Source organism: Festucalex cinctus, chromosome 19 (genome assembly GCF_051991245.1).
Source record: "Festucalex cinctus isolate MCC-2025b chromosome 19, RoL_Fcin_1.0, whole genome shotgun sequence".
Taxonomy (NCBI): Eukaryota; Metazoa; Chordata; class Actinopteri; order Syngnathiformes; family Syngnathidae; genus Festucalex; species Festucalex cinctus.
In genome coordinates this window covers 5,847,197-5,867,515 of record NC_135429.1, presented here as the reverse complement: position 1 = coordinate 5,867,515, position 20,319 = coordinate 5,847,197, and the positions used below count along the sequence as shown (strand labels likewise).

At 44.6% G+C, this 20,319-nt stretch overlaps 4 protein-coding genes and 1 non-coding gene across 12 annotated transcripts in view; 4 read left to right on the top strand and 1 right to left on the bottom strand.

Moving 5' to 3' along the window:
- Positions 1-3,020, top strand: part of LOC144007420 (phosphatidylinositol 4-phosphate 5-kinase type-1 alpha-like) — a 6,080-nt gene extending 3,060 nt beyond the window's left edge. For both annotated transcript variants that reach the window (XM_077507073.1, XM_077507072.1), the window contains 7 exons: positions 30-329; positions 613-812; positions 974-1,057; positions 1,130-1,178; positions 1,257-1,341; positions 1,565-1,732; positions 2,272-3,020. In XM_077507073.1, the coding sequence (XP_077363199.1) occupies positions 30-329; positions 613-812; positions 974-1,057; positions 1,130-1,178; positions 1,257-1,341; positions 1,565-1,732; positions 2,272-2,318 (933 nt within the window). In that variant the 3' untranslated portion in view covers positions 2,319-3,020. The remainder of the gene's footprint in view (positions 1-29; positions 330-612; positions 813-973; positions 1,058-1,129; positions 1,179-1,256; positions 1,342-1,564; positions 1,733-2,271) is intronic.
- The window catches only part of hax1 (HCLS1 associated protein X-1), a 26,985-nt gene extending 6,666 nt beyond the window's left edge, over positions 1-20,319 (bottom strand). Inside the window, exons 1-14 of one of the 5 annotated variants that reach the window (XM_077507082.1) lie at positions 20,105-20,319; positions 19,247-19,479; positions 18,995-19,164; positions 18,850-18,910; positions 18,425-18,561; positions 18,200-18,320; positions 17,306-17,365; positions 16,941-17,057; positions 14,701-15,391; positions 14,509-14,636; positions 11,312-11,496; positions 5,625-5,764; positions 5,022-5,426; positions 4,735-4,878 (exon numbers count right to left, since the gene is read on the bottom strand). In XM_077507082.1, the coding sequence (XP_077363208.1) occupies positions 17,014-17,057; positions 17,306-17,365; positions 18,200-18,320; positions 18,425-18,561; positions 18,850-18,910; positions 18,995-19,164; positions 19,247-19,479; positions 20,105-20,169 (891 nt within the window). In that variant the 5' untranslated portion in view covers positions 20,170-20,319 and the 3' untranslated portion in view covers positions 4,735-4,878; positions 5,022-5,426; positions 5,625-5,764; ... (2 more) ...; positions 14,701-15,391; positions 16,941-17,013. Of the gene's footprint in view, positions 1-3,893; positions 4,879-5,021; positions 5,427-5,624; positions 5,765-11,311; positions 11,497-14,508; positions 14,637-14,700; positions 15,392-16,940; positions 17,058-17,135; positions 17,366-18,199; positions 18,321-18,424; positions 18,562-18,849; positions 18,911-18,994; positions 19,165-19,246; positions 19,480-19,961; positions 20,080-20,104 lie in introns of those variants that run through there. The other 4 variants (XM_077507083.1, XM_077507085.1, XM_077507084.1 and 1 more) reach the window with 4 other exon arrangements.
- On the top strand, positions 3,231-5,908 carry psmd4a (proteasome 26S subunit ubiquitin receptor, non-ATPase 4a). Its single transcript, XM_077507081.1, has 10 exons — positions 3,231-3,323; positions 3,872-4,012; positions 4,111-4,225; positions 4,321-4,407; positions 4,493-4,561; positions 4,666-4,881; positions 5,059-5,167; positions 5,243-5,374; positions 5,497-5,549; positions 5,629-5,908. Exons 1-10 carry the CDS (start codon positions 3,244-3,246, stop codon positions 5,797-5,799), a joined length of 1,173 nt encoding a protein of 390 aa, XP_077363207.1. The 5' UTR covers positions 3,231-3,243; the 3' UTR covers positions 5,800-5,908.
- Positions 6,362-16,589, top strand: znf687b (zinc finger protein 687b). Of its 3 annotated transcripts, none has more exons than XM_077507052.1 (11): positions 6,362-6,449; positions 7,331-8,035; positions 8,831-10,297; positions 11,349-11,617; positions 12,778-12,962; positions 13,062-13,238; positions 13,304-13,466; positions 13,710-14,036; positions 14,123-14,223; positions 14,485-14,572; positions 14,730-16,589. In XM_077507052.1, the coding sequence occupies exons 2-11, from the start codon at positions 7,345-7,347 to the stop codon at positions 15,315-15,317; spliced, it is 4,056 nt and encodes a 1,351-aa protein (XP_077363178.1). In that variant the 5' UTR covers positions 6,362-6,449; positions 7,331-7,344; the 3' UTR covers positions 15,318-16,589. The 3 variants fall into 3 exon arrangements, with proteins under 3 accessions (XP_077363178.1, XP_077363177.1, XP_077363176.1); XM_077507051.1 differs by lacking the exon at positions 6,362-6,449 and adding an exon at positions 6,472-6,555 and having other exon boundaries at positions 8,831-10,294; XM_077507050.1 differs by lacking the exon at positions 6,362-6,449 and adding an exon at positions 6,472-6,555.
- On the top strand, positions 13,519-13,655 carry LOC144008213 (small nucleolar RNA SNORA13). Its single transcript, XR_013280730.1, has one exon. It is a non-coding gene; the product is annotated as a small nucleolar RNA SNORA13 (small nucleolar RNA).

Below are 20,319 nucleotides of genomic sequence, written 5' to 3'. Positions count from 1 at the left end.
GGTTCCCCAATGCTCTCCCGATCCTCCAGAACCTGAACCAGAATAAGCGGACCCTGCTACCAAAGTTCTACGGTCTCTACTGCATCCAGGCAAACGGCACCAACATCCGCATCGTCGTCATGAACAACCTGCTGCCCTCCTCGGTCCAGCTGCACCTCAAGTTTGACCTGAAGGGCTCCACGTACCACCGCCGGGCCTCCACCAAGGAACGGGCCAAGGCCTTACCCACTTACAAGGACCTGGACTTCCTGCAGGACATGCCTGACGGGATGCTGCTGGATGCCGACATGTACAACGCCTTCTGCAAGACCGTCCAACGGGACTGCCTGGTGAGGGGTCAAATGCTGCCATGGGGTACTAAAAGAGTGGACAATTTCCAGTAAACTTGGATTGCAATTTATCTTTGTACTAAGAGAGAAAAAGTCCGAATGTAAAGCATCTACCCCATCTCCTTGCTTCTGACTCATCGCTCGACAATGCTATGGCCTGATTAAATGAAGCCATATTTTTATATTAGACATGGCTTTGACTTGAGCACATAAACTGCCAAAATTTTGCAACCCTACACGACCACCATCCATCTAAATGCTGTTTTTCTTTCTTGTTTTCCAGGTCTTGCAGAGTTTCAAGATCATGGACTACAGCCTCCTGCTCGGGATTCACGTGGTGGATCAGGCCGGCGGAGAGACGGTGCAAATGGAGCAGGCAGCAGAGAGGAGGAAGCCGCAGAACCAGAAGTTCCTGTACAGCACTCCCATGGAGGCCATCCAGGCGGAAGGCAGGGGTACCGGCTTGCCCGGAAGTCACGACCCGTGAGTGTGAAGTCGCGGCATGTCAAGCGGTCGCACAATTGCACATTTTTCCATTAGGGAAATTTCCCATACACTTGGACGGGGATATTCCATATTTTACATTCTACGTTTTGAATTCGTTCTACAACATTTCAGTCCTTTAATCTTATTTGGTTTGTCAGCACGGGAGGAATTCCAGCACGAAACGCCAAAGGCCAGAGACTGCTGGTGTACATTGGTATCATTGACATTCTGCAGTCATACAGGTGAGCAATACTTTTACTGTACTTAATTAAAATGTAAAAAAAATCCTGACACGCCTACACCTTGTTTTGCAGATTCATCAAGATGCTGGAACACACGTGGAAGTCTCTGGTTCAAGACGGGGTAACGTTTGCACCTGCGGTCCTTCAAGAATTCTTCAAATGATTGAAGAAACCCATTGAGTTATTCCCACTCTTTCAGGATACGGTGTCGGTGCACAGACCGGATTTCTATGCCGACCGATTCCAGAAGTTCATGTGCAACACGGTCTTCAAAAAAGTCCAATGTAAGAATGGCGAGAATATCTGTGTGTTTACTCAACTGCAGATGCGGAGGCCTCTTTTATTTGTCATATTGACGTTCAAAAACAAGATCTTTATTACACTTTTAGCCATGCAGTACAACCCCTGTCATTTAATTGTGCTTTTCTTGGCGGGAAAAGGCGGCGTCTTTTGGGGGGGAACATTTAGTTTTCTTACAGTAAACAAAATTTTCATCTTGTATTTTAGTGAAGACATCGCCATCCAAGAGGCGCAACAGTACTCTAAGGAAGTCAGACAGTGCAGCAGCTCAGCTGGCAGGACAGAGCAGCAGCCAGAACCAGAATCAGAACCAGCAGCCCATAGTAAAGGATGAGAAAACATCAGCGGGCAAAGAGGATGCGGGTCAGGACAATGGTAAGAACTGGAAATGTGACGATGGTTGTACTGTGCGCTGTTGCATCAAGAGCTTTCGGCATGTTCCAGCATGTCAGAGAGTGTTGGAATGTTTTAATCAGGTCTGTAAGCCGTATTCTAATGCAGTGATTCTCAAAGTGTGGTAAATGGCTCCTACCAGTGGCATGCAAAAAATAAAAATCAGCGAGTTAATGTTCAAACGGTGCATAATGTTACCTTCGCTTAAACTTTGTTTTTATTCTAGTGCAGCAGCGTTGCTGTTCAGTTGTATGTATTTAACTTTTAAGTACTTTTAAGAAGACTTACATTTTAAATGGATAATTATTTAAATACGGCTTTTTCTTTTCCTACATTTAAGTACATTGTTCATGTTGATGTTCACGGCATAATGTTACAATAACGTTACATAAATGTTTTGGAATACATTGAAGGCCACGTATTTTTTCAGAGGCTACTTGCTTTAACAGTTAGCGAATCACTATACTACTGTATTATTTCCCAGATTCTCTGATAAACTTTCTTATTTCTTTGTTGTACAGGTATCAAGGAAACCCCTAAATCCAAAGAGGTGAATGGAAAGACCTGATGAAAACTCTTCATTGAAGCGGTGCCAAGTTTTTTTTTAACAGTTTTCAACTGCACTTTGATTCATTTTGGACTCCCACATCGTCATATTACTCCCAATAGAATGCTTTGACTTGCAACCAAGGATGGTTTTCGCCTTCAATTTCGCATTTTTTAAAAAGACTTACTGAATGGCTTTGGGAGGAGAAATGCCACCCTGTTCAATGGATGGACCAAACCACCAGAAATCGACATGAAAAAGTGCCAAGACACAATCAGAGCCATCACAAATGATATGTACATTGAAAATAATTTATGATCGTAATGTCTAATTTCTATTGTGTATATATTTCATTCCAGTGTGTGTTTACAACTTTAATACTCTGATGGTACACAGAACCTGGTTACATAGTACCTAATCCCTGGTTACACAGTATACTGTACAAAAAATAACATTGAGGATGATATTTATAGTGTTTTACAATGCAAATGTTTTGTATGCTCATATTTTACAGGCTTTGGAAATGGTGCAATAATAATAATAAATCAGTTCATCTATAACATCTATAATGAGAAAAATCATTATTTGGGTGGATTACTATTTTATCCTTTAGAACGTACCTTATGGACCAAAATATTTATTACAGTGTCTTATTATTGTATGGCATTTTTCTCTGTTTTGCATTGTAATTAATCCTGTGGAAATAAAATTGCTGTTGATAAATCTTTTTTTTTAACTTGAGTCACAAAATATACAACATATTTCTTTAAAAATTAACTTGAGTCCCAAAATATATAAGGACTGTAGTTTCCACTAATTTTAATTTTATTTCATGTCATTTGTTAGACCAGTGACGTTCTTAATGGCAAGCTCATCCACCAATCACAAAAAAAAAGACATTAGAAACTGTATCCAATCATAGGAGGCCTTGTTCAATTGTCAGCCAATGGGCTGTGAGCTTATAAGACCGTCGCTTAAATCACAACAAGAAGTTTCCAAAATGGTGCTCGAAAGTACTATGGTCTGGTAAGTAGCACATTATTGTTAGCTTAACCCGTTTCGCCCCGTCAAACGCCTTTCGCAATGAACAGTGAATAAACGATAACAAGTGGTGTTAATTTCCGTGTTAATATCCATGACGAACGGCGGAGAAAATGCCATTCTTGGTTTTGACTGCTAGCAGCGGCTGAGTCACTTAGCAAACGCTAGTAGCTAACACTCGTTATCATTATTTGACTATTATCGTAACATTCGTACGTATTCTATATTTTAGAGTTTGCCGTATGAATCGTAGTCTAACGCTTAACATCAAATCATTGACCAAAAAAACAAAACAAAAAAAACGTGAATAATAACACACTTGCTAACCTTAGCAAGTTCGAAAGGGGCCAACTTGAAAAAGTTATTACGGGAATAAAAAATTGTGAAATCGTCGAGATATTACCTTATTTGACGTGAATAAAGTCGTAATCTCACAGTAGTAGCATGACTAATCTCGGAAATCTAATCTGTTCTTATTTGTCCTGAAATATCTGACTTTGTTCTCATAAAATTATGTTTGTCATCGTCATCAGTGTGGACAACAGCGAGTATATGCGAAATGGTGACTTTCTACCAACGAGGCTGCAAGCTCAGCAAGATGCTGTCAACATCGTCTGCCACTCCAAAACACGCAGCAACCCCGAGAATAACGTGGGCCTCATCACCATGGCCAAGTAAGAAACCCCTAACTGTTACCAAACTATTTTATTTTTTTTGAAGGGGGCTTGCAAAACATACAGTGGTTGTAACTGAGCTAGCTTATTTGCCCTAGTAACTGTGAGGTGCTGACCACACTGACACCAGATTCTGGACGCATCTTGTCCAAACTTCATGCTGTCCAACCCAGAGGGAACATCTGCTTCTGCACGGGCATTCGAGTGGCTCATGTGTGTATCCTGTTCAAAATGAATATAACTACAGTATGTGTGTGGGTGAGTGTGCACCACAACTAAATGGACTATGTGCTTGTGTTTCCGTGTAGTTGGCTTTAAAGCATCGCCAAGGCAAAAACCACAAGATGCGGATCATCGCCTTTGTGGGAAGTCCCGTGGAGGATAACGAAAAGGAAGTGAGTTCTACTCTTGTCTGTTTTTATTTCTTGTTCAAAATCACAACTGACTCCAAGTCATCTTTTTTTTGTGTGTGGGGTACAGCTTGTCAAAATGGCAAAGCGTTTGAAAAAGGAGAAGGTGAATGTTGATATAATCAACTTTGGAGAGGAGGTGAGGAGCGTTTGATGTAACTGCAGTGGCTTTTACAAGAAAGTTAGGGACTTTTTTGTTATGTACAAATGCTATTCTTAAGGTGTGTTATCGTACGGATTCAGGAATTGAACACAGAGAAGCTGACGGCCTTCATCAACACGCTAAACGGCAAGGAGGGCGCAGGCTCTCACCTGGTCACAGTGCCCCCGGGGCCAAGCCTGGCTGACGCCTTGCTCTCCTCACCCATCCTGGCCGGCGAGGGCGGCTCCATGATGGGCCTCGGCGCCAGCGACTTTGAGTTTGGTGTCGACCCCAGTGCTGACCCGGAACTCGCCCTGGTAAGACGACACGACAATGTCGCACTTTTACTGATGTGTTTCTTTATTTGTATTGAATGCTTATTCATGTTTGCTATTTATTATTTAATAAAGGCGTAAGTGAAATTGTTGTAAAGCAGGGCTAAATGACCCTAACATACCTGTGATCCATTGATAAGGTCCCAACAATGTTTGTAGGCCTTGCGTGTGTCCATGGAGGAGCAGCGTCAGAGACAGGAGGAGGAGGCCCGCAGAGCCGCAGCCGCATCCGTGGCTGAGGGCAGTGTGCCCATGCCCGCAGTAGATGGTACGCATGGCCCATAGCGCCCTAATAGAGTAGCAGAACACATCATCAAACAAACAAACCGTTCTCCCTCTTCAGAATCAGACGAGGCTTTACTGAAGATGTCCGTGTCTCAGCCTGAGACGGGTGCCGCCGTGATACCCGACTTTAGCAGCATGACGGAGGAGGAGCAGATCGCCTACGCCATGCAGATGTCCCTTGCCGGAGGAGGTCAGCACCACGTCGATCACACTCAGCTGCAGATGGGTTGAGGTGTCTTATTCTAGGAGTCAATAACATTATTATTTTTATTATTGTTGTTTTTTTTTCTTAAACATCTTGCCATGCAACAGAGTATAGCGAGATGGACACAGGTGTTCCAATGGATGCTACAGACTCTGTCAAGGTAAGCAAGGCTGTTGTTTACCGTTTTTTTTTTTTTTTTAATGCAAATACAGATGAACTCATCATTTTTGCATACTCAGGAGGAAGATGACTACGATGTAATGCAGGATCCAGAGTTCCTGCAGAGCGTGCTGGAGAACCTGCCCGGCGTGGACCCAAACAACGAAGCCATCCGCAACGCCATGGGCTCCCTGGCCTCTCAGACGGGCAGCAAGCCTGATGCCAAAAAAGATGACGAGAAGAAGAAATGAGAGCCAACAAACATTTTGACATGAAAAGATTACCATTAAACACACAGTAATATTATCCACCATCCTTTTTGTGACACTTAAAGCACCCCAATAAACAAGCAAACATCCATTTTCTGTGGCAGTTTTCCTTATTTGGTTTGCTGGTGAGCTGGGGCCATGGCAGTTGACTTGTGTATGCCACAGTTCCCAAGAGAAAAACCCACGCATGCACATGCTAATGAGCAGCCCACCATGCCATATCATATTGATATATTGTGTAATTAATAATGACAGAATAACTCTATATTAAGATGCACTGCTTGTTTTTCCACATTAATAAAATCAATTTTGGAAAAAAAAAAAAAGATTACAAATCAATAGTAAAATTAAATTGTAACAGGACACAAGGATATTTAACCATATTTTGTTATAGTCATTATTTGTCCGTGTGATGCTAACGTATATGCAGTGTATAGTGCTAGAATGATATGTTAATGTAAATCCAGTACAGTAAACATTAAATAAACTTCCATTTATTTTAGTACAAGTCCAAACAATGCGGTCTGGTGCATTTTGATATTCCTGATTGGAAAGCCGCCGTCACGTGACGGGAAGCGCTTGCGTTTTCAGCTGCAACCCGAGCTAAGGATAGTCGGAAATCGCACATCCAGGTAAACAATCCAAATCGCGTCATTTATCAACTCGAGAATCCTCACCCAGGCAATTTCACGTCACGACATCGTCGACGGCTTCAAATGACTGTCACTCCATCCCTTGGTTGTAGTATTTTTTTCTCTAAATGGCGAAGGCTAGCCTGTTAGCTCGGTGACCCCCTTCTTTTCTCCGTCTATTTGGCCAGCGAGCCACCAGTCCTCCGACGGGGAAAGGGGGTGGGGGGTGTCGATCGGGCTCTAGCGGCCGATGTCGCAGCGACGCAAGGCGGCTACGCTCGGACAGCCTCACCGTTAGTAATGATCTTGGCGTCCGACACGTATTAAACCAACAAAGAAGCCGTATTTGCGTTCCATTCAAAGTGAAATGTGCACCGAATGAGGGGTTTGGATGCTAACGGGCTAGCTGGCTAATGCTAACCGATGTCACTCTGGCCTTTACGTAAAAAAATAAAATAAGAATAAAAACATAATAATACATCAGATAATTGTCCAACAGCCGTTATTATTATTCTATTGTTGAGTTAAACTAAATAAAATTGATAAAGCATGGTGCACTAGTGGTTAGCATGTCTGGCTAGCAGTCAAACATTCTGGGTTCGAACCTGGGATCCATGGCTTTCCCGTGAGGAGTATTTACAATCTTCCGGTACTTGTATGTGTTTTAGCCATGTATGCTGACTTTCTTCCACATAAAAAAAATGCATTTGATTGAAGGTTCATTGAATGGCTGTTTGTTTGCATGTGCAATGCAATTGGCTTGTGGTCAGTCCAGGGTTTTAGATGTCAACACCATCACGGATCTAAGTAGGGCGAAAGTTGCAAGGTTGGGCGACGCTGGCATGAAGACTGTCAGTTTCATTTCTCTCCCCTTTTTATAGGCGTTAATCCCGTAATGGGGGACATGAAGACCCCAGATTTCGATGACCTGCTGGCAGCGTTTGACATTCCGGACATCGACGCCAAGGAGGCCATCCAGTCTGCGCCGGATGAAGCGGAGGGACCTCACGGGCCCACCGGGGCACCTCTGGGGAAGACAGATAACGCGGTCGGGTTGCCCAGCCCGTCGGACCCGCAGGGGGACACGTCCATCGTGAGTGTAATTGTGAAAAACAAAGTGCGTGCCGAGACGGCGGCGGGCGGAGATGACGGAGACACAGAACCCGACGCCATTGACGTCATCGCCGGGGTGGACGTGGGTCCTCGTCTTGGCGGAATGGCGGAATCGGACGTCCTCAACCACAACGGATTTGGGGTGTCCGGCGTCTCCACCACCCTCTCTGTCAGCCAGTCAAATGGGGCCCCGTGGCCCCTAAACACCCCTCAAGCGTCAGCGGAAACTTCAGGCGCGGGTGCAGTCGCAGCCAAGTCCACCAAACAGGGAGGGAACATTTTTAACAGACTGAAGCCTCTGCTGGGCCCCGGTTCTGGCGATCCAGTGGGCCGGGCGAGGAAGATGCAGCTCCTGCAGCAGCAGCAGCAAGAAGCGGGGCAGGAGCGAGCAGACGCCCTCAAAGCGGCTCTACCTTCCGGATCGTCGGCAGGATTGGCCCCGACTTACTTCCCGCCTGCCAAGCCTCTTTCAGGTAAGCGTTAATTTTATCCGCCATTTTAAAATTTAGTCTCAGTTTTAGTCACACTTAAAGACACACTTAGTTTTTATCACAGTCAACCTCATCCCATTTTTATGTAGGTAGTCCATTTTTAGTCTAATATAAATCTAGAATTTTAATTTTAATTTTACTCCAAGAAAACATAACTTTATTCATCTAGTTTTAATCAACAAAAACTGTAAACATTTAGTCAGGACAATCATTTTACCACTGTATATTTTCACAACTATTTCACATAAAATTTTCTCTCATCTCTTCGATAAAAAAACAACGTCACACACAATTACAGTGGCTACTATGCGAGTAAGTCAGACAGCATTAGTTAGCGGCTGGATTATTGTTGGAACGTTATAGCCGTGGATTAATGTTAATGTTAAGTTATAACTATAATTAATTAATTATTATTTTTTTTTTACATTTAACCGTGAATCGTTTGTGCATGTTGCACTCGCTAGGTGCAGATTTGAAAGGGGGTGTGTGTCACCGACGTGACAGATTAACAGACAAGATTAAAAAAAAAAGAAAAATAAACAATCAGAAAGTATCTCTCGTTTTGTTCATGAACTAAAATGTCCATAGATTTTAGACTAGTTTTTATTAAGTGCAGTATTAGTTCATTAGTCGACGAAAATGCATATTGCTTTAGTCTCAGTTATTGTTTATTAATGTGGGTTTTAGTCTAGTCCATAGTTTTAGTCCGGTGAAAAATGTGTGTTGACGAAATTAGTTTTGTTTAGTTTTCGTTGACGAAATTAACACTACTTTCAGGACCTTCGTCACACGCCAAGCCTTTCAACGGCGCCCCCAAAATGGCCGACTATCAGAACCAGCAGATGGAGGAGGAAACAGAGGAGGATTCCGACGCAGATTTGGACAGTCCACTGGTCATCCAGGAGAACCCAGACTCGCCCGTTTCCACTCAGATGAACCGTCGTTACAAGGATCTAACCCAGCCTACATCGTCCCCTCCACCACACCCCAAGCCGGGGTACACCCCTCAGGGGGCATCTCTGACCCCCCAGTCGGTGTCTGCGGGGAGCGAGACCCCACAGCCCGAGGAGAAGCAGCCGCCGGAGCACGTCATCGAGGAGAGGGACTCGCCGGAGAGCCCCGAACCGGAGGCGCCCAAGTCAACCGCTCAAGCGGTGTCCGCCAAGAGGTGTTCCAGCCCCGCCGTGGCCTCCACGCCACCTTCGTCCGAGCTGAGGGAGCCCAAGGAGGAGGAGGAAGAGATGGAGGTGGGGAACGGGATTGACAAAGCGGCGGATGGGAACGCCGACAAGCTAGAAAACGCGTGCGAGGAGAAGACTGAGGCAGACGAGGACAAGCCCAAAACCGTCCCCCCTGACGGCGCAGACGCTGCACCGGCCGCCCCCGGGGCTCCCTCGCGGCCCCTTAAAGTCCGAATAAAAACCATCAAGACGTCCACGGGGGGCATCACTAGAACGGTGACGAGGGTGGCTCCCAAGGGTGCCGCCCTGGGCAAAAGTCCTGACCCAAAAGGTGGCAGCGAGCGCAAGGCGCTGGCAAACAAAGCTCAAAAGACGGACCAGCAGCAGAACGTTAGCGCTTTGAACGCCCTCCCGGTGTCCACGCTTGCCGCCAGCAGCGTCATGCTCGCCGCCGCCACTAAAGTGCAAAACAAAATGGCCACCTCCGACAAGGCGAAGGTTTCAGTCACCGCCGTCAACATCACCAAATCCGCCGCGCTGCCCTCCACGGCATCTTCGCCCAAATTCTCCGGGATCGGCGTGCGGGCGGCCGCAAAGGCGTCGCCCAACGGCGCAGGCGGCACCGCCCACTCCACTAAGCCTGCCTCCATCGTGAACAGCACGGGCGCCGTCATCTCCCGGAGCCAGTCAAGCCTCGTGGAGGCTTTTAACAAGATCCTCAACAGCAAGAATCTGCTACCCAGCTACAAGCCGGACCTGTCGGCGCCACCGCCGCCCGAGTGGGGGCTCCCGCTGCCGGCGTCCGGCTACCGTTGCCTGGAGTGCGGCGACGCCTTTGCCTTGGAGCGAAGCCTGGCGCGCCACTACGACCGGCGCTCGCTGCGCATCGAGGTGACGTGCAACCACTGCGCCAAGCGGCTAGCCTTCTTCAACAAGTGCAGCCTTCTGCTGCACGCCCGTGAGCACAAGGAGCGAGGCCTGGTCATGCAGTGCTCGCACCTGGTCATGAGGCCCGTCACCGTGGAGCAGATGATCGGACAGCAGGACGTCACGCCCGTCGGTAGTAAGCACAAAAACGCCACACGTGTCAGGGGCGGGGAACTTTGGGGGTACTACGCTCGAATAATTGAGTTTTTTTTTTTTTTTTTTTAATATAACCACCTTAGGTATATAGTAGGTATCAACACCAAGTTAAAATGATTGCCAGGGTTTTTCCTGTGTACAAAATTGAGAGGCGGCCACCTCCACTTATTTACTCACCACCTCCAGCCTAAGTGACTGAAAATGAATGACATAATAGTCATATTGGAACTATTTTTCTTATTATTGAAACATAGAATTACATGTTGCCTGTAACAAAAATGAAAGCAAGTCTGCTGAATTTACAGAATACATGCACGTTATGGTGAATGGTCAGAATTAGGGATGTTTGATTTGCAACTCTTGAGTAGTCACCGCTATTGATACCAAATACTGATACCACCAATAAAATTCCCACCCATAAATGACAGATGATTTTAAAGGAAGACTGTTATATCCCAATATATTATTTTTCCTTAAAATTGCGTGAAGTTAATGGCAACTTTGTATTCATAGAATTTCTAATTTCTTGTCCCTGATCCGAAAACAGCCGCAATCGGTCACTGCCATGAGTACCCATACCTTAAAATAAGATGGCACCGATCAGATACCTGGGATCGGTAAACACCCATCATAGTCAGGATGATACCACCTCCGCCCCAATTTGAGCCTGGAAAAACCCTGATTGCCCAAGTCATTTTTTTCAGATTTTTACAGGAGTCACAAAAAAAAAGTAACCATTTGCATCATGAGGTGATGATTTAGGCAAAAAAATAATTTTAAGAGGGTGGCGAATGACGATATGTAAAATTGTCTATAATTTTACCATTATTTCACACTAGATAGTTTACAATAAATTAACCAATTATTTCATGATATAAATAGAAAAATGAATAAACATAATTAGCCAATTTTAGGGGGAAAAAATGGCTAAACTAATGCGTCAATTTCTACACAATAATGAAGGCCCAAAAAAAAGTAAATAAAACAAGCCCACCTCTGCTTTAACAGTTGACTTCCTGTCTTTCCACCAGGCGTGCTTTCCTCTTCATCCCCCTCCGCCGCCACCTCGTCAGCCGCCGGCTCCAGCCCGATGAAGGACGGAGCGGCGTCATCCGCCGGAGGGCCGCCCCGACAGGTGCGCCGCGCCCCTCAAGGCCCGCAGGCGCTGATGCCGCTGCCCTGCAAGAAGGCCGAGAACTTGCAGTACAACAACTACAAGTGTCTGGAGTGCCAGACGCAGTTCTCCAGCAAGGCGGCGCTGGTCACGCATTTCCAGCAGATCCGAGCGGCGCCAAATTCGGTGAGGTCACGTGACCAGAAAGCCAAATAAAACAAAACACACATACAAAATCTCTTCACAGGCCAATTTTCACAGAAAATTTGTGGTGAACATAAAATTGTTTGGACCTTGAAAGTTGAACGCTACAAAAGTCCCAACAATTTTGGATTTCAACAAAAATATTGTTTACATGATTAAATCTGCAAGTGGGGTTGTGCAATTAATGGAAATTCAATTACAATTTCAATTATGACACTCCACAATTACAAAATCAGCATAATCATAAAAAAAGATTAATACTAATTTTTGAGTTGTTTAAATTTATACATTGGCACCTTTTTTTTTTAAATTTAAAACAACTAATAAAATGTTTCATTCAAAAGGAACTAAGCATAAGTATAATGTTTCAAAGAATTTTATGTCTTAATATTTTGTTTTTTATGTTACGTTTTCTTGTTTTGTACCAAAAAATAAATTATCGTCCTACTGCACAGTGGATAAGATGCACTCCAGTTTTCTTGCCAACATAAATAAATAAATATTATTATTATTATAAATATATATTATTATAAATTCAGTTTGGTCCAAAAGGAACTGACACAATTAGTGTTTATTTTTTTTTATTTGTCTTAATGTTTTTAAATGTGTAAACATTCTCGTTTTGTACCAAAAAATAAATGATCGTCCTACTGCGCAGTGCACAAGCTGCGCTCCAACTTCAAGTTTTTGCCAACATAAATATATAAATCTTATAAATATGTTATTATAAATTCTGTTTGGTCCAAAAGGAACTTACATAATTGTAGGGTTTTTTTTGTTTTGTTTTTTAAATAAACGCTTTCTTGGTTTGTACAAGAAATTGTTTGAATAATCGTGATTTCAATTATTACCAAAATAACGCCCCCCCACCCATAATTAGCAGCCCTAGCTGCAAGTATTTTTTTTTCCGTGCACTTTTTTTTTTTTTTTCCTGTCTATCAAGAATATTGAAGCTACCTAAATTAGAAAATGTCATGTGGCTTTGGAGCTTCACCCAGCCTACCCACCAAGTCATGAGTGGTTACTGTATAATTATAGCTAACTAACTGTTCTTAGCAACGTCTCACGTTTTTTTTAATTTTTTTATTACAACTCTTGAAATTCTACTTGACGTTATGTTCCATTCCTCTCTGATGTTCCAGACGTGCTCCCAGTGTTCTCCGCCCATGATGCTGCCCAACTCGTGCGCCGTGTCCGCCCACCAGAGGATCCACAAGCACAGAACGCCCCACGTGTGCCCCGAGTGCGGGGGCGTGGCACGGCCGGCCAGCTTCCAGACCCACCTGTACGAGGCCTGTCTGCACTTTGCCAGGCGCATCGGCTACAGGTAAGCGCGTATCCAAAATAAAAAATAGCGGCCACCTGCCGTTCGTTTGACGCTCGATCCTATTCCCGCCAACAATTTCCTGCGCGTTCTCGGTCCAAGGTGTTCGAGCTGCCAGGTGGTGTTCGGCGGCTTGAACTCCATCAAGTCTCACATCCAGACGGCCCACTGCGAGGTGTTCCACAAATGCCCCAGCTGCCCCATGGCCTTCAAGTCGGCGCCGAGCGCCCAGAGCCACATCAGCACGCAGCACCCGGCGCTCACGGGCGGACAGGCCAAGTATGAGTATTTGGCTTCCTCCACGTTTTGTCATCGTCGCTCTAATCGCGCTGTCCTCGTTTCAGGATGATCTACAAGTGTGTGATGTGCGACACGGTTTTCACCCAAAAGCCCCTGCTCTACATGCACTTTGACACGCATTTGGCCAAGCAGAAGGTGCACGTATTCAAGTGTCCCGACTGCACCAAGCTCTACGCGCAGAAAGGTTCCATGATGGAGCACATCAAGGTTGGTGACTTCTCTTCTTATGTAGGCGCTTTCAAAGCAAACAGGCATGTTGCGCCTTAAGTGTTGCCCGTTCTTTGCCTTCCATAAGGAGCGTGGCGTCAACAAAGGCAAACATTATATTGCTTGGATCGGCCTTGGCAAGGTTTCCCCTCATGATTCCTTGTCTTAAGTTCTATGCCAAGTACAACAATACTTTTGTGCAACTGTCCAACTTGAGTAAACTGAACTCATCCCGCCGCTCAGACGGCGCACAGGGGCCCCGCGGCGAAACAGGAAGCCGCTTCCGACACCCCCGCTGCCGCCGCCCCCGCTACCGGTCCCAAGGCCAAACCCTCCACCAAGCCCGACAACTCGGACGGCGAGGACTGGGGGCGAGATCAGGAGGAGGAAGAGGACGACGAAGATGAGGATGAAGACGACGATGATGGAGACGAAGACTATGAGGGGCCCGGCTCGGGGACAGCGGGGGGCACACCCGGTGCCCCCACAGAGTGGACGTGCCCGCAGTGCCAGAGCGTCTTTACCGACAACGAAGACTATATCAGCCATGTTAAGATGGAGCACGGAAAGGTGCCTTAAAATGGCTGCCAACATGCCATATTTTGACGTATCTATTTAACACCATTTTTTTTTTTTTTTTCCTCACACTGCCGCAGTTCCCGTGTCGCATTTGCGGGGGCAACTTCAGCACGTCGTCTAGCCTGAGACGCCACGAGAGAGTCATTCATGAGGGCAACAAAAGGGTTTTCCATTGCCAGTAAGTCAATTTGACAAACCAGAGCACGCAGAGGTCTAATTTTGCTGCAACTTTGCATACTTTAAATTTGCATACTTTAAATTTGTGTTCTTTAAATTGGTCTTAATATTTTTAAATGTGTAAACATTTTCTAGTTTTGGACCAAAAAATAATCGTTAGAATAATTGTGATTTCAATTATTGCCAAAATAATCGTGATTATTTTTTTCCATAATTGAGCAACCCTAAAACCAGTCCCAATTTCTATGAAATATCGTGGCAGGTATTGCACGGAGGGTAAACGTACCTTTGGTAGCCGCTTTCTGATGGACAAACATATCCGGCTCAAGCACAGAGGCAGCGACGGCCAGGTGAGTTGGTTCTCCTTGCTCCTCGTCTGCCCCAGGCAACGCATCCACACTGCCATCTATAAAGCTAGTACAACAAACTTGATAGCGAAAAGTACTACTGTGTGAAAAGGGGTATTCTCAGCGCTAACCTTTTTGCAATCCGATCTGGTCCTTTCAGGCAGCCCCGATGACCAGGAAGCGTGCCGCCACGGGTGCCGAAGGTCCCGGCAGCTCATCGGAGCAGGACGGCGAGGGCGGCGCTCCCGGAGGCAGGCCAGCGGATGAAGAGGAGAACACCCTGGAGGAAGGCGAGGAAGTGGGCGCCGTCCCCGCCAAGAGAAGCCGAGCCTCGGCCGAGCCGGAGGAAGAGAGCGTGTTCCGCTGCGTGCCGTGCGGCTTCTCCACAGAGGACGGCGCCGAGTTCCAGCGCCACATCCCACAGCACCGCGCCGACACCGCCTCCTTCCAGTGTCTGCAGTGCGGCGTTTGCTTCGCCTCGGCCGGCTCGCTGGGCCGACACCGCTTCATCACCCACCGCGTGCGAGACGCCCAGGGCGAGGCGGACCGCGGCGCCGGACGAGCGTCCCCAGACGGCTCGCCCCACGCCGGCGCCGGCTCGCCTCAGGCTCTGGGCGAGGACGCCGACGGCAACCTGATCTGCAGGGTGTGCGGCCGGCGCTTCGACAAGGCGTCGGACCTCAACACGCACTTCCGGACCCACGGCATGGCCTTCCTCACCGCGCACAAGACGGACAAGCCCCAGTAGGACGCAAGCGAGCCAGTCTAGAACACGGGTTCTCAAACTTTTTGGGTCCACGGGAGACATTTTTTGGGACGATCCTAATGGCAAATAAGCATAACGTGAATGCCATTGGAATTATTTGCTGTTTTTCAACTTAAAGAACTGTTCAAAAAGGAGCTAATCCAATTCAATTGAATTGTGTAAGATGGTGACAAAGCACTACTTTTTTTTTCTTTTCTTTTTTTTTTATTCGTGCAATAACCTGTCCAAATGAAGTTCAACATACTTGGCACCAAGATTCTATAAGATGGCGCCAAAACAGTACTGTTATATTCGATGTTACAAAAACAGCAAATAGAAAGTTGAATGTGAGTAGTGCATCACAAATATGCAGGTGAAAACTTCATATCATAAACCAACTGTAAATATACAAAAAAAACATCCCAAAATACTACTTCAAATTCATCTCACAAATATTACCCTAAAAAAATGACCGCTTTCCTAATACCAAGGGTTTTAGTACCATCTTAACACAACATGAGTAGCTAAGTACATCACAGTCAGAGCTTTTAATTGGTCCAATGCGAAGGTACCGAGTAGTAATTGCTCTTATTGTCTGACCTGACCCACAAGTAGGTTTGCACTTAAAAAAAAAAATAAAATTAAATGTTTTGAATTTTGCAGGCCCCACTTTTGAGAACCACTGCTCTAGAATGTTTTAACCATCCTACTCTTGTTGATGCATGCCTGGACGTCGTCCCTTTTCGAGTGAAACATTTTCGCTGCACGGCTGCCATTTTACTGACCTCCCTGGAACTTGGATTCGTACTCGTAATATTTATTATTTATCAAACACCGCTGTGAGCTGGCCAGGGTCATTTGTGATGTTGGTGTTCATGAAGGCGAAAAAGAGGAGAAAGTGGGTAGTATGAGGTTTTTGTTATGTAAATACATAATTACACTACAAGAAAAAAAAAAAGTAACTTGCTATGATAATGTGAATACGTGTAGTATTTGTACTGTACTGTTCCTTTTTATTCCACGTATCAAACAAGCACCCCACTAGGAGGAATTCAATGTATCAATGCTCACGTTTCTTTTATAACGTTTTGAAGAAGAAAAAATAATTGTCTTGTTTTTATCTTTTTATATGTGTCATATCATATTTATATAGATGGATGGATAATAGTGGAACGTTCATGTTTTTTTTGTTTTTTTTTACATGGTTGTGGTCTGCTTGCTGAAAATGCCATGCATACACTTTTGTGCAGTTTTCAAATAAATGTCAAAAAGAGACTTTGATTTAGGTCTTCTGTTTTCAACGTCTGACAAAAGTATGTGAAGGCGTAGGCGACTCCACCATATTTTATTTGATGTGACAGTAACTTTTTTTTTTTTTTTTTAAAGCAGTTTTAAAATCATTTATAGACTATTTGTATTTTGGCATATGTCTAAAAAGACATAATGAAACTGACATTTGACAAGAAAGCCACATTAACACCTTGCTAGCAGCCAGGCTTGAATGATATTTGAGATTCATTTCATTTCTAGATTGAAAACAGAAAGAAATTGATATTCTGTATATGCCACTAGAGACCTTACTGTCCAGAACCAGAAATTTGCTGTTTCGGGTAAAAGTGTCCTCACCTGCTGGCAGTTGAGCCCGACTGTTGCTCCTCTCATGATCACTTCACTCGCGATGCCTAAAGCATGTTAGTGGCTAACCTCCAGCTCGAGCATTCAATTCCGCTTGCGGTGAAAATTCTAAAAACAAATCAAAAACCTCAGACGAAGCCACAAAAATCACAACGGCGGCATCTATTTTTAGATGTTCTGACAACGTCGACGTTATTTATTTTTATTCAAACACTTGGAGGCAATACAAAAATAAATACAATGCAATAATTAGGGATTATGCGGCAATATTATTTCACCTTTCAGCGTCAGCGTGTAATTAACAACTCTACAACATAAATAAATTGTGGGTGTGTAGCAATCAAGTCATTTATAGCCTCCAAACAGCTTTGAAAAGAAGTTGCTGTCATCATCCTGCATGTCTGAAAATGAAGAACCTGAAATGAGACCAGGTAGCAGATAAGCACAGCTCGTACACAAATACACCGGTACAGTGAACCCTCACCAAATTTTTCTGTGAACGAGGGGTACACTTTTCAGACACACCCACAATAGGTGAAAATCCACATTACTGGAAGACCTTTTTTTTTTTTTTTTAATTCTACCTGTAGCTTTATCCCCTCACACTTGGAAACATATTTATATATATTTAGCACCTCTTCTCAGTTTTCCATGCTTGCTTCAAGCCGTTCGTTCTTGCAGGTTGAAGTTTACTGTCAAACTGCTGTGAAAAATTGAGAACTAAACATTGTACATGTGAACATCCAACGTACTCAACTAAAGCATGCAATTTCATCTAACAAAAGCCAGTTAGCTTGACGATATCGTGTGAAAGACATATACCAATACCAAAACTGTGGAAACTGTATAGTTTTAAACACCTAAATTCAACCAATACCAAATAGTGCAACACTACTCACACATTTCTCTCTGCTCTGTTGGCTTAGAAGGGGAACGGCGCTTCTTGCTCTTAATTACATGCTGCATCTCTTCCAGTAGAGCTCAGTGCTGGCCTGCATCTTGTGGCACAACGGGGTACTACACTTAAGGCACGCAACTAAATTTGGAAACTTGTATATAAAAAAAAAAAAAAACAACAACAAAAAAACCCAAAACGACTGCTTAAATTAGAAGGAGCACAAATGATGAAATGGACGTGTGGGCGGGACAATTTAGATTTTTGAAGAGCATCATTGTTCCCTAATCCCTGCAAATAGTGAGGGTTCACTGTACTCTAAATAGGCATGTCATGCGACTGTGCGTGTACGGACCCGGTAGGGCGGGTCCGGTATGATGCTGTGATCCCTCCTGACCACCAGGGCCTCCCGAGCGGGTCAATGTGGTCTCCTCATTGCCTCGGCCGTCTCTGACCGTGCGCCGCTCTTCCATCGTCTTGTTGACAGGCAAACGCAAAATACACTTATGCTAAGTGCTAATATATAAAAAAGGTCATGCGTGATGTCAACATATGCGCTAACTAGTCAACTAATCGTTACCCCGTCAGGTTTCAGCACTTTGGTGACAGTCACGGACTTGAAGAAGGACCTGATTCGAGGCTGCTGACTCGGCACCTGGTCAGAGGGTGGCGCCAGAATCTGATCCAAACCACCGGCCGACACAGCAGAGTCTAGATCTGGAAAAATGAAAATCATTTATTTGTGCTGTTTGATGAGCGAAGATGTTACCTACTATGCTAGCTTCTCACACTAGTTGCTAGCTAGTTAGCTTGTGTGTTTGACTTTTTGCCTCATTCAGGAACCAGCTACTGCAGCTCTCCTTACCCCATGCGACGGCATCACAGTAACTCAATTTTTTTTCCCTTCCCACTTAGTCACTGACGCTTGCTTGTGCAAATGTCAGTTCATCACACAAAGCAAAAACACTCGTGAAGACTCATTAAGGATCATTAAAAATCACCCACCTCTGTCTTCTTTACAGCCCTCATCCGGAATTTTCTGCCTTTGTCTCCAGAAATCATTGAACTGAATACAGAAAGACTAGTTGACATATTGTACAAAAATATATATATATATAAAAAAAATTGCTAGAATGGACTTGTCATTTACTTTAGAAAAAGGGTTAGAGCCTGGGAATTGTGGAGACTCATCGGAAGGACGGTGATAATTTCTCCCTTGTCCGTTACTGTCAGGAGATTTAAGCATAAAATCTCTCAGTGGGTTCCCGCTGGATCTGTGACTTCCCTCCTGACGTGGCGGCGGCGCAATGCTGGGAATCCCTACAGTTAAAAAAAAAAATGATAGGACACCATCACAACTGCAAATATTTCCAATTTTCAACCCTTAAAACGTCAGCTTTACGTGAATGTGAGTCCAAGTGACCCAGCTGGGAAAAAAGCTCCTCCATCTCCCTCAGGACATGGCCAAACGAAGGAGGTTCCTGGATTCTCATCCCATTGGGACTGAAGCTGAAGCCAAATTTCCAGGCACTGTCAAAGGGGTCCTGCCCGTGCCCCTGGAAACCATCATAGTAGAAGCCGTCGTCTTCATCATCATCGTCCTCATCGCGGGTCATGGGATCAAAGAAGGGTTCGCTATTGAATTAGATTAGGAGATACAATTGTGATAAAACCATTTCCACAAGTATTGTGTATTGACAGGAAAAAAAACAACAGCTGTTCAGCTATCACTGAATAGTAAATATTCAAACTATACTGAGCTTCATGACATGGCAAACCATATAGCTTTCTGGTGAAATTTAAAAATGAACATAAAATGTGGTTTAATCTTTACAACTGAACTTAATTTGCCCTTAGCCTTTAGAATACACATGTCCAACTGTTAAACGTTTCAGTTACTTTTGTAATTTTAGTTTTCTAATAAGGGCGATGAAAAGCATATTTTACAACACGTGTTGTTCCAATTTTCACGAATGTCCACAACAAATAACGTCAAGGGGGTTCACTGGAACAACTTGTGAGAGCTCGACGTTCACTTTGTGACAGCACACTTTTTTAGTGTGCCGGTACATAAAATTCTACGCGAATTAGCCCACCATGTACGCAGCCAAACTGACCGAATAGAGATGAATTCGCTACGTAAGACACAATGACATAAAAAAGGCTTCATATAGACATTTGAAGCCCAAAAATTGAAATGTTTGGCAACTTGTACTAACGAGCTGATTGTTAGCAGCTGTCACTTTAGCGTCTAACTCACCTTCGCCCACGAAAATGGCCGCCGGGAACTCCAAAGAAGCCACGAAATAAATCAAAAACGCTCATTTTAGGCTAGGTTGATCGAAAAGCAAGTTATACCATTACTATAAGTTATTGACGGAGACCAGTGCGTGGACTAAAGCCAGTTTCGTTTGCCAAGTGTCGCAAACGCGTTTTCACATGACGCAACTACCGTAAAGCAAGCTGCTTTACCGT

What these genes read in the sequence shown, in the direction of transcription:
- psmd4a (XM_077507081.1), top strand. Translation starts at nt 3,244, where the DNA reads ATGGGCTGTGAGCTTATAAGACCGTCGCTTAAATCACAACAAGAAGTT. An exon ending in TAATCAACTTTGGAGAGGAG is followed by an intron (nt 4,562 to 4,665) that starts GTGAGGAGCGTT and finishes GTACGGATTCAG; the next exon opens with GAATTGAACACAGAGAAGCT. An exon ending in CTGACCCGGAACTCGCCCTG is followed by an intron (nt 4,882 to 5,058) that starts GTAAGACGACAC and finishes CAATGTTTGTAG; the next exon opens with GCCTTGCGTGTGTCCATGGA.
- znf687b (XM_077507050.1), top strand. Translation starts at nt 6,534, where the DNA reads ATGACTGTCACTCCATCCCTTG. An exon ending in TCCGAGCGGCGCCAAATTCG is followed by an intron (nt 11,618 to 12,777) that starts GTGAGGTCACGT and finishes CTGATGTTCCAG; the next exon opens with ACGTGCTCCCAGTGTTCTCC. An exon ending in AAAAGGGTTTTCCATTGCCA is followed by an intron (nt 14,224 to 14,484) that starts GTAAGTCAATTT and finishes ATATCGTGGCAG; the next exon opens with GTATTGCACGGAGGGTAAAC.